General features: G+C 47.9%; 1 protein-coding gene across 2 annotated transcripts in view; it reads left to right on the top strand.

Annotated features, from left to right (window-relative positions):
- Positions 1-9,943: 9,943 nt before the first annotated feature.
- Positions 9,944-12,802, top strand: part of olfm3a (olfactomedin 3a) — a 35,224-nt gene continuing 32,365 nt past the window's right edge. Inside the window, exon 1 of one of the 2 annotated variants that reach the window (XM_055881443.1) lies at positions 9,944-10,308. In XM_055881443.1, coding sequence (XP_055737418.1) covers positions 10,240-10,308 — 69 coding nt within the window. In that variant the 5' untranslated portion in view covers positions 9,944-10,239. The remainder of the gene's footprint in view (positions 10,309-12,802) is intronic. The other variant, XM_055881442.1, reaches the window with a different exon arrangement.

Raw genomic sequence — 12,802 nt, 5'->3', positions numbered from 1 at the left:
ATGGCGTAAGGTTGGATGATGCCCTCTAGTTTGTCTTGGCAGGGAATCACACACACACACGCACACGCACACGCACACGCACACGCACACGCACACGCACACGCACACGCACACACACACACACACACACACACACACACACACACACACACACACAGAGATGTGGGCAAGAATGATGTGAGGTTTAATGATGCCCTCTGGTTTGGCAGGAGATGTGGAGCCTGCCAAGTCTGCTGCCCATCCAGGCAATGTGGCAGCCTCTACCATCTCTACCATCCACACTCCACAACAAATCACCACCCACACTCCACAACAAATCAGATATAAACAGAGACACTGACAACCGACAGCGTCCCGAGACAGTTGAGTGGTCTGGTCAGAAAACCCTGATGACTGCACAGACAGTCACAGACAAAGAGAGAGAAATGAAGCATTTTTGGAAGTTCAAATATTATCATGATGGAGAGAGTTGAGCAGAGGCATACTGTATGCTTCACATCTGTAGGGTGTGATTTGTATTCAGACTACAGACACTCCAGGAAGGCATTACTTAACTTGAGAGAAGTACTAGAGATTGAGAAGACAATCAGGAGTCTACTGAATGAGGTAATTGACCATGTACTTTCTGATTGATCTAGTAGGCTTCTCCATCTTCAAGCAGGACTTGTGTTTCAATGAGAGATAAAGCTGGTGGTCTCTTAAGTATGTCTTTTCTCTCATTGCCTTGTCTTTGGCTCACCTCTATTCTTCCCCCTCTCTCTCCGCCTCTTGCTTTCTCTCGTTCAGCCATGTCTAACTCTTTCTTCCCCTGTCTCTCCGCCTCTTGCTTTCTCTCGTTCAGCCATGTCTAACTCTTTCTTCCCCTGTCTCTCCGCCTCTTGCTTTCTCTCGTTCAGCCATGTCTAACTCTTTCTTCCCCTGTCTCTCTGACTCTCCTTCTACCCCACGCTATCCCTTCAATGGCTCCCTCTCTGGCCCTCTCCTGCCCTCCCTTTCTCCCCCGCTCCATTTAGCTGACTCCTATGCCTCTGCTTTCAATCTCCCTAGCTCCGTTGCCTGAGATTAAATATTGAAAGAGTTCCTCCGTTTTCATTCCATGAGAATGACAGTACACAAGCATTGGAAAAGGTAATTCAAACAGTAATTCAAACAACCGTAGAAAGCTAGTCCCAATGCAATTGAGTTGTCTTTACCTTTTAACCTAGAGTCGATTGTCCGCGCCCGCACGTTAATCTAAATGGCATGTGACACCATTCATTCCTATGTTAAGACTCAATAGCGCATTGACTCATGGAGACATTACATGAGCAGTGTGAGCTACTACAGGAAGTGATGTTGCAGGCTAGCTCAGTGCTGCATCCTCTCATTGAGTAACTCAAGTTGATTTGATTTGTAGATTTCATGTTTCATTCACGTTAGTTGACAATTCAACCAAATGTAAATCACAACTAGACGTTGTGATTTTGAACCGAGGTCTGTACCCAGTGGGATCCTGTTTACTGCTAACAATGCCTGCAAGTACCGTGGTCGGCCGTACACTTCCGTGGCTTCAATGAGATGGGTTAGTCGTTCTACCCTGGTTTAAATTATAGAGATCAGTTTTTTTGCTTCTGCCGATGTTGGCCCTCCACAGCTGCGGTGGAAGGTGGCAGAGTGTGTTATCAATGTGTTATTCAATGCCTTTCTATGGGCTAATAGAAGTAAGACCTTTTATAAATATATTTTTGGGGGGATACCTACAGGGCTCGTAAGATTCCAAATGGAGTAGCTAAATGATCCATGGTATGACTATTTTAAAACAATATGTTAGCTCAGTAGAACCCCCACCCACCCCACCCCAAAGGCTTAGATGCTTAGGCGTTAATGTAACCTGCTGTCCATGATACAACTCTCAAAGCACAAAGCTGAATGTAATTAGTGGCTGGCTAGATACACATACTCCCACGCTGTAAGATGCAAGTACTGTATGAAAGTACTTTTTGTAGTAAGAAGTGAACAGAGAAAGGACTTCTTAGGCAAAAAGTTATATGTTCTCCTAATGTGAGCTATCGGACAGAGAGGTATAATGTTGGGGAGAGGGGAATAGAGAGAGGTCAGATACAGAGAAACTGAATTGGGGAGGGGGAGCGAGAGGGTGGACATAGAGGGGAACAGAGAGAGGTCAGATACAGACAGACTGAGGGAGGGGGAGAGAGGGGGTGGACAGAGAGAGGTCAGATACAGAGAAACTGAATTGGGGAGGGGGAGCGAGAGGGTGGACATAGAGGGGAACAGAGAGAGGTCAGATACAGACAGAATGGGGGAGGGGGAGAGAGAGGGTGGACATAGAGGGGAACAGAGAGAGGTCAGATACAGACTGAATGGGGGAGGGGGAGAGAGAGGGTGGACATAGTGGGGAACAAGTTAATGACCAGGTATGGTCCCTGAAGAGACAGAAGGAAGGTGAAATGGATGACTCTGTGTGTGTGTGTGTGTGTGTGTGTGTGTGTGTGTGTGTGTGTGTGTGTGTGTGTGTGTGTGTGTGTGTGTGTGTGTGTGTGTGTGTGTGTGTGTGTGTGTGTGTGTGTGTGTGTGTGTGTGTGTGTGTGTGTGTGTGTGTGTGTGTGTGTGTGTGCGTGTGTGTGTGTGCACGCACGGGCGTTTTTGCCCCAGCCAGCTGCTTACTGTGCACTAAGATTGACTCCATTGCAGCTGATCCGCCCTCCCCAGACTGCTCATTAGAACTATGCTGATCCCCCCCCCCCCCATCCACCACAACATGCACCTGAGTCACTCCCACTCACTCAAAGTTGAGAAACCAAGGTTCCTGCTACAATAACTGACCATGACTGATGTAAATGTAGATGTAAACTAGGGAATGGAGAGAGGGAGGGAGAGAGAGGGAGGGAGGACGGAGGGAGGGAGGGAGGGAGGGAGGGAGGGAGGGAGGGAGGGAGGGAGGGAGGGAGGGAGGGAGGGAGGGGTGTTAGCAAAGGCCAATAATACTGCTTTAGCAAAGCCAATACTGTCAGATAAATAGGCAGTAATGGACCTGTGAATTATTCAATAGGTATGTGTATGGGTTAATGGCATTACATCTACAACAACACGGAAGGGAAGGCTCATCTAACACATTTATCTCTGAATATGGAGATTGCCCACATGTCCTCAACGTCTCCTCAATATAATTAGTTAGTTTGAATCCATTCTCATATTGCCTTCTGAACCAGGGATCATCATTAATGGACTCGTGTCAATGTATTCATTGTAAGTGAGGATGGAAAGGGCATCGTTAAAATACTGATAATAATCAGGAAAATCACAGTCACTATTCAAATTTGTGGTCGATCAACAACCTTATTCAGTTACGGTTGTAGTAGTTATCAGACAGGGAAAGGGAAGTTGGGCCGTTCAGTTGTGCCCGTTGTGGTGAGCTGGGTGCCTGCATGGTGGTTCGTGGTTGTTCATATAGCCTTTTCTTTTGAAGCATCGCCAAGGACATCAGCTGCCAAGTGTCAATACTATAACAACGCAGAAAAATACTCAAGGAGGCCATTCACATTAGGACACATTCTCTATTATAATGTGTAAAAAGGATACATCTGTTGGTGAACATGAGTCTCTCTCATGTATGAGAGGGGGACAGAAGCAGAGCGACGGGGAGAGAGAGAAAGAGGGGAAAGAAGATGGACATTTAGAGTAGGGGAGATGAATAGAAGGAGAGGAGAGTGAGAGAAAGAGAGAAAGGGAGAGATGGTGTGAGAGAGCTGAGAAGAAAGAAATCACGATCTCCCTATATCATATCCATCTGCATATGCAACATAAAAAGATGATCGTGTCCTCCTCTCCTCCCATGTAGGCTATACAATAAAGTGTCTCTTAGTCTGCTACAGAGCAGCAGGAACCCTTTCATCAAGCCAGCTCAGTACGATGTCTCTCTCCTCCAAGCACCACATCTTCTCCAGCTGTAACTGTGGTGGTCGCCACTGGCAATCAAGCTCACTGGCATCTCCCGATCAGCCCTCCCTCCCTCTCTCCTGATGCGCGGCACGTGCCGGCCACATCTCACCTCTCTACCACTGCTCTGACGAATAGATTGAGAAATATCACAGGGAGAGGGAAGAAGGTCTGATGTGTGATATCTCTCCTGCTGCTGCTGCTGTGGTAAACAAACCCCATTGGGCTTCAGCTTCAAACGTCAATGATTCAAGAACACATAATAACGCTTCATCTGTTTCAAATGCTACAGTTACACATTTCACCTGCCACACTAAATATGGCTGTTGAAGAAAGAAACTGCTTATCCATTATAGCATGAGGTATGACCAATGTCTCTTCTCTCATTCTAGTGCCATCCCACTTCTTGTAGGGGGTGGGTGGGGGGGGGGGGGGGGGGGGGGGGGGTTGGTGGCCTGACTGGAATTCAGACCAATATCAGTTTGTTTTCATAGTAGTACTGTAAATGGAGGTAAATGTAGTTTGGTATGTGTATGCCTGATTGCACAGTCAATTGATGCACTGCACATTTCCATCTGAAGGTGTGTAAGGGGTGCGTAATCGGTGGCAGGGAAGTCAGACGCAGGAGAGCAGATCTTGGTAATATCCGGAGCAGTTTAATAGCAAAACCCACGGCATAAAAATAACAAGACATTTGGGTACAAAAACCCATCACGCACCAAACACGTGCACAAGCACTTACAATAAACAATCCCACACAAAGACATGGGGGGAACAGAGGGTTAAAGACACAACAAATGATTGAGGGACTTGAAACCAGGTGTGAGGAAAAACAAGACAAAACACATGGAAAATGAAAAGTGGATCGATGATGGCTAGAAGACCAGCGACGCCGACCGCCGGAACAAGGACCCGACTTTGGCAGAAGTCGTGACAGTACCCCCCCCTTGGCGCGTAGCTCCAGCAGCGCGCCGACGCCGGCCTCGGGGACGACCCGGAGGGCGAAGCACAGGGTGATCCGGACGGAGACGGTGGAATTCCCGCAGCATTGAAGAGTCCAACATGTCCTCCACCGGAACCCAGCACCTCTCCTCCGGACCGTACCCCTCCCACTCCACGAGGTACTGAAGGCCCCTCACCCGACGCCTCGAATCCAGGATAGAGCGAACGGAGTACGCCGGGGCCCCCTCAATGTCCAGAGGGGGTGAAGGAAGCTCCCGCACCTCAGACTCCTGGAGCGGGCCAACCACCACCGGCCTGAGGAGATACACATGGAACGAGGCGTTAATACGGTAATCAGGGGGAAGTGCAGGGGGAAGGTGTGCAAACACCGGGGCCTCACTGCGGTGATGGTCTGCGCTGGCTTTCTGGCGCAGCACGGCCCGCTGGAGGTGAACATGGGCGGCGTCCCCTGTCTCCCCCGCGCCTGAACCAGTTGTCCACCGCAGGAGCCTCGGTCTGACTCTGATGCCAAGGCGCCAGAACCGTCTGGTAGCTCAATACGCACTGGAAGGGGGAGAGGTTAGTGGAGGAGTGGCAGAGCGAGTTCTGAGCCATCTCGGCGCAGGGCATGAACGCTCCCCACTCCCCTGGCCGATCCTGGCAATAGGACCGCAGAAACCTGCCCACATCCTGGTTCACTCTCTCCACCTGCACATTACTCTCGGGTTGAAACCCTGAGGTAAAGCTGATCGAGACCCCCAGATGTTCCATGAACGCCTTCCAGACCCTCGAAGTGAACTGGGGACCTCGATCAGACACTATATCCTCAGGCACCCAGTAGTGCCGGAAGACGTGCGTAAACATGGCCTCCGCAGTCTGTAGTGCCGTAGGGAGACCGGGCAGAGGGAGGAGACGGCAGGACTTAGAGAACCGATCCACAACGACCAGGATCGTGGTGTTTCCCTGTGAGGGGGGAGGTCGGTAAGAAAATCCACCGACAGGTGCGACCGAGGCCGCTGTGGAACGGGTAAGGGGTGTAGCTTCCCTCTGGGCAGGTGTCTAGGAGCCTTACACTGGGCGCACACTGAGCAGGAGGAAACATAAACCCTCACGTTCTTGGCCAGGGTAGGCCACCAGTACTTCCCAACCAAACAGCGCACCGTCCGACTTATCCCAGGATGACCAGAGGAGGGTGACGTGTGGGCCCAATAGATCAACCGGTCACAGAGAGCAGACTGAACGTACAGACACCCAGCGGGACACTGGAAGGGAGCGGGCTCTGCACGTAACGCCAGCTCAATGTCCGCGTCCAGCTCCCAAACTACCGGCACCACCAGGCAGGATGCCGGGAGTATGGGAGTGGGATCCATGGGCCGCTACTCTGTGTCATACAGTCGGGACAGTGCGTCTGCTTTCACGTTTTGGGAACCTGGTCTGTAGGAAAGGAAAAAAGAAAAACGGGTGAAAAACATGACCCACCTTGCCTGGCGAGGGTTCAGTCTCCTCGCTGCCCGGATGTACTCCAGATTGCGGTGGTCAGTCCAGATGAGAAAAGGGTGTTTAGCCCCCTCAAGCCAATGTCTCCAAGCCTTCAGAGTCTTGACGACAGCCAACAGCTCCCGGTCCCCAACGTCATAGTTTCGCTCCGCCGGGCTAACCTTCTTCGAGAAGAAGGCACAGGGGCGGAGCTTCGGAGGCGTACCCGAGCGCTGAGAGAGCACGGCTCCAATCCCAGCCTCGGACGCGTCCACCTCCCCTATGAACGCCAAAGAGGGATCCGGATGGGTCAGCACGAGAGCCAAGGTAAACAGAGCCATCAGGTGACCAAAAGCCCTGTCCGCCTCAGCCGACCACTGCAAACGCACCGTCCCCCCCTTCAACAGTGAGGTAATGGGAGCCACTACCTGACCAAAACCCCGGATAAACCTCCGGTAGTAATTGGCAAACCCTAGGAACCGCTGCACTTCCTTTAACGTGGTGGGAGTTGGCCAATTACGCACGGCTGAAATGCGGTCACTCTCCATCTCCACCCCCGAGGTGGAAATGCGATACCCTAGGAAGGAGACGGACTGCTGGAAGAACAGGCATTTCTCAGCCTTGACGTACAGGTCATGCTCCAACAGTTGATCAAGCACGCTGCACACCAGGGACACATGCTCGGCGCGTGCAGCGGGGTATATCAGAATGTCATCAATATACACCACTACACCTTGCCCGTGCAGGTCCCTGAAAATCTCGTCTACAAAGGCTTGGAAGTCTGATGGAGCATTCATCATCCCGTACAGCATGACGAGGTACTCATAATTCCCTGAGGTGGTACTGAACGCCGTCTTCCACTCGTCTCCCTCCTGGATTCCCGGATACTGTGAGAGGGGAGGAGTCACGTGTATCCCCTCTCCCCTTTGAGAGGGGATACACGTGACTCCTGGGAAGTGCAGCGTCTCCCAGGAGATGTATCGCACAATCGCCCCGTCGATGGGGTAATTGAGTTGCCAAATCAGCTAGAGACAAATCAGCATATTCAGGGAGAATGCGCATGGTGGAGACCTGTTCTGGACTTTCCACCGTAGTAGCACGAACGGAAACCCCTAAACACCTCCCCGAGCACTCTCGCGGCCACACCGTGAGAGCCCTCCGTTGCCAAGAAACAGTGGGGTCATGACAAGCTAACCAGGGTAGGCCTAGCACCACGGGAAACGCAGGAGAGTCAATGAGGAAGAGACTAACTCTCTACTTGTGACCCCCCTGCTTCACCATACCCAGAGGAGCGGTGGCCTCCCTAATCAACCCTGACCCTAATGGTCGACTGTCTAAGGAGTGAACGGGGAAGGTCACAGCCACGGGAACAATGGGGATCCCTAAACTAAGGGCGAATGATCTGTCTATAAAATTCCAAGCCGCGCCTGAATCGACTAGCGCCTTATGCTGGGAATGCGGGGAAAACTCGGGGAGAGAAAATACAAAAACATGTGTGCAACAGAGGGCTCTGGGTGAGAAGGGTGCCGGCTCACCGGGGATGACACCAGAGTGCCCTGCCTGCTGCCTCGATCCCCAGAGGAACCAACCCGGCAACCCGGTACTGACCGGTACTCACCTCTGCGGCCACAGATGGTGCACGAGCCGGAACCTCCTCCAGTCTCCCTGAGCGCAGCACCTCCCAGCTCCATGGGTACCGGAGCGGCGGTGCTGGGGGAGGGAACCGATAGAACCCAATCTGGACGTCCGCGGGTGGCCAGCAGGTTATCCAGCCGAATGGACAGGTCCACCAGCTGGTCGAAAGTGAGGGTAGTGTCCCTGCAGGCCAACTCCTGACGGACGTCCTCGTGCAAACTGCTGCGATAGTGGTTGATCAGGGCCCTATCGTTCCATCCTGCGCCGGCGGCCAGGGTCCAAAAATCCTTAGCGAACTCCTGGGCACTCCTCGTTGGGAGTGCCATTTTCAACATTTTCACGTTCGGATGAAAAGCGTGCCCAGAGTAAACTTCCTGCTACTCAGGCCCAGAAGCTAATATATGCATATTATTAGTAGATTTGGATAGAAAACACTCTGAAGTTTCTAAAACTGTTTGGATTATGTCTGTGAGTATAACAGAACTCGTAAGGCATGAGAAAACCTGAGAAAAATCTAACCAGGAAATCTGAGGTTTGTAGTTTTTCAACTCATTGCCTTTCTAATATACAGTGTCTATCGGGTCATATTGCACTTCCTAAGGCTTCCACTAGATGTCTACAGTCTCTAGAACCTTGTTTGAGGCTTCTACTGTGATGGAGGAAAGAATGAGAGCTGTTTCAACCAGATGTCTGGCAGAGTGCCATGAGCTGGTCCGTGAGAGCGACCTACATTCCATTGCATTTCTAAAGACAAAGGAATTCTCCGGTTGAAACATTATTGAAGCTTTATTGATTCTATACATCGTTTGACATGTTTCTACGAACTGTAAAATAACTTTTTGGACTTTTCGTCTGAACATTCGCCAGGACTTGCCCAAGCCTCGTGAGTTTGGATTGTGAACTAAACGCACTAACAAAAAGGAGGTATTTGGACATGAATTATGGACTTTATCGAACAAAACAAACATTTATTGTGGAAATGGGATTCCTGGGAGTGCATTCTGATGAAGATCATCAAAGGTAAGTGAATATTTATAATGCTATTTCTGACTTCTGTTGACTCCACAACATGGCGGGTACCTGTATGGTTTGTTTTTGTGTCTGAGCGCCGTACTCAGATTATTGCATGGTGTGCTTTGTCCGTAAAGTTCTTTTGAAATCTGACATAGCGGTTGCTTTAAGGAGAAGTATATCTTTAATTCTGTGCATAACAGTTGTATTTTTTATCAACGTTGATGATGAGTATTTCTGTATATTGATGTGGCTCTCTGAAATGTGGCTCTCTGTTTTCGAGGCACAACATTACTGACCATAACGAGCCAATGTAAACTGAGATTTTTGGATATAAATATGAACTTTATCGAACCAAACATGAATGTATTCTGTAACATGAAGTCCTATGAGTGCCATCTGATGAAGATCATCAAAGGTTAGTGATTCATTTTATCTCTATTTCTGCTTTTGGTGACTCCTCTCTTTGGCTGGAAAATGGCTGTATGTGTTTTTGTGACTAGGCTCTGACCTAACATAACATATGGTGTGGTTTCGCTGTAAAGCCTTTTTGAAATCGGACACGATGGGTAGATTAAGCTTTAATTTGGTGTATTGCACTTGTGAATGCATGAAAGTTAAATATTTCAAAAACATATTTTTGAATTTCGCATCTGCCTTTTCAGAGGAATGTTGCTAGGTTCCGCTAGTGGAACCCCTTGCCTTAAGAAGTTTTAAGCACCTGTAATCATTAACAGTCAACGCACATATTGTCTTGTTACAAGTGGTGTCATGTTTTGGTAGTGAAAGCTCCAACACATACTAGCCTATCACAGAGGAAGGTGTGTATTTTGTAACTGTTGCCTGTTCTAATCTGTTGCCTATTCTCCGGGCACTGCGTGGGGAGTGGCAGGTCTTGGCACTGATCAACATCAATAAAAAAGTCTTCCCAACACCCACACCAAATGATGTCATATCCGTTGTGCGACTCCCCTACAGCCTCGTACTGTCTCGTCCCCTGGCATAAACTTTTCTCTGTGGTGTCACTGGTGTGTGTTGATCAGACCGGCGCGTTGGCTCTGCTTCACACAAGAGTCGTCGGAGCGTTGGGAATGAACGCGGATCTATCCGTCTTGTTCCATTGGAGCGCTCTGAACGGCGGTGGGCACAGCCAATACAGGCAGCGACGCGGACGCATTCCTGCAACGAGTGCTGTGCGTGAATAAAGAGAGAAAAGTGCAACTGTTCCCGATAGACAGAATGCGTGCTCTATTTAGTGTCCTGTACCCGGTGATTGCAATCACGGTCTTCGGATCATATCCGTCAATGGTGAGTTTCCCTCATTATTTTTCGGAATGTCATGCGGTCTTTGGATGTTTCGGTGTCTGTGTTTCAGGATCTGCTGTTTTGTTCACAATTGCACCTGTATTAACATAGCATTGTGTAATTGAGTTAAAGAAAATACAAAAATACATCAAAATCAACTCATGCAAATGAGTTGATGTCCTCAATTATGCATTCTGCGTTTAATGGCATTCGATTTGTTTTTGGCTTTGCCTGCAATAACTGGAGAAACAGTGTCTGAAAATATTCAAAATATGTAACCATTCATAATATGAGTAAATCGAGAAAATCTTTGTTTTAGAGTGATTGAGAATTATGGAATAACTCGCATTTGAGTCTCCTGAATGTTTGGAGAAAACAGTAGGCTCAAGCAGTGCATCCCTTTATGATGTTATGCATCAGAGCGCACCGGAGACAAACTTTACAGTGATAGAAAAAGCTTACTGCGGTATTTAAATACATCTCAAGAATTGAGGCATATATCCATTATGTATGCTACATCTAAACCAATCAACTGCCACAATTTATGTATCTAGCTTTCCGTGAATTCCACATTAGGCTGCTGTATAGTCATCCCTTTCCCAGAGCATTTTGTTAGTAAACAAATACTTGTTTTCTTGTTTTATGTCGCATCTAAACCTTCACACACCATTCCCCATGGGGCGTATTCAAGTCTTGGATTTTAGGTAAAAGAGTGACAGTTTGTTTTATTCCCTTCATGGATCATCTCTGTTAAAACTTCGGGCGAATAAGAAACGCGCTTGAACTATCGGGCGCATGTTTGCCTGATGCTGTCTGTATGATGATGATAGGTGTGGAACGGTGTGGAGCTGTCCACTACTTCGTAGTGCTGAAACCATTCCCTCAACAATAGGGGGCGCAGGCGGTGAGTTCTATTTCATGTCGATTCCTGATCTCATTGAAAAATATCTATATTTTCTGCATCTCTAGAGCACCAATTTAATTTTCAACTGAGACACGTCTATGTATTACTCCATACATACATGTATGTTCCCATTAAACTATCATTTTATTCATAGCCTAATACAAGTGACTGTTAACTTTTGGATAGATTAAGGTACTGTATAAGCCTTACTGAAATATGCACCATGGGCCACGTTTTAATATGCCACTTAATATGGGCCTGTATATTAGTAAAAAAAACATGTCGGAATTTACAGCAGGCCTAGTTGAATCATTTGATCGCAATTTTGTGACTGTCGGACTATTCTTTACCAAACCTCTAGCATCATTAAACAACCCAGGGTAATTTGATGATCTTCACCATCCTATGGCACCCCGCAGTGTGCCTAAGTAGATCCCGACACCCACAGAGAATTAAATATAGGCCTAAATATATTCATTCCCTTGTGATTGTGTGCCAGGCAACTAATTGTAATGTCGCTGATAAGGGTTGACAGATTCATGATTAAAACGATGCTGGGGAATTTGTGTTTTGATTGCAAATGATATTACCCACCTGGAGGACATATCGATAGCGGGTGATGGGACTTGATTAAAGATTGAAGGGGGCTAATATGCACGAGCGATGCACGCACTTGCATAAACACACACACACACACACACACACACACACACACACACACACACACACACACACACACACACACACACACACACACACACACACACACACACACACACACACACACACACACACACACAGCTGTCAGTGTCTCTCCGTATGTCTCTGTTTTCAAATGTTAATTGACTTATTAGCTGCACAATGTATTGAGACTAGAATACATCTTATTTAGGTGTAAGGCTGAATGAGATACATGTCTCTCTTGGTACATTAAATCTGTAGATAGGATCAGATGATTGTGTTTTGTCCCTTGAATGTTTCCTTCATTAAACCACAATGTGAGAACATTATTTCATTTGAAAATTGAATGTGCAACTACGAAGGGACAGAGACTTGCCAACAGATGGTGATATTTTCCACAAAAAAATTGATTATCTTCTGTTCCCTCGTAGACATGAAATATTCATTGTTCAGTTCAGGAGGCTTGGCTTGGCAAAGACTTTCATTCAAGCTGAATATGAGATGAGGATGCAGTCGAACAGAGAGGACAGGATACACACACCTTAGGGATGAAAACCCTTGACATGCATCTCTCTGTCTTTTTCTCATGTCTCTCTCTGTCTCTCTGTATATGTCTTTCTGTTGGTCTGTTTCTGCCTCTCTGTCTCTCTTGCTCCCCCACTCCTATCTCTCTGTGAGTCAGCACCACAGCTCTCCATTTTCTTCTGAATTAAAGATGACACGCCTAACGATGTGACAACAAAAACAAAACGAACCCACAGCAACACAGCGACAACAGTGTAAACACAACCATTAGTTATAATACATGTCAGTTTTCTCTGAGTCCTTGTCTTCAAAGCTTAGGGGTATTGGATCGGAAATAAAGAAAATAGTGCATTAGTTTGTTACACTGGGGATGGTATGCACTTAGCG

Source organism: Salvelinus fontinalis, chromosome 25, assembly GCF_029448725.1.
Source record: "Salvelinus fontinalis isolate EN_2023a chromosome 25, ASM2944872v1, whole genome shotgun sequence".
In the NCBI taxonomy this organism is placed as follows: Eukaryota; Metazoa; Chordata; class Actinopteri; order Salmoniformes; family Salmonidae; genus Salvelinus; species Salvelinus fontinalis.
Note: the sequence above shows the minus strand (reverse complement) of the source record. Positions and strands in the feature narration are given on the sequence as shown.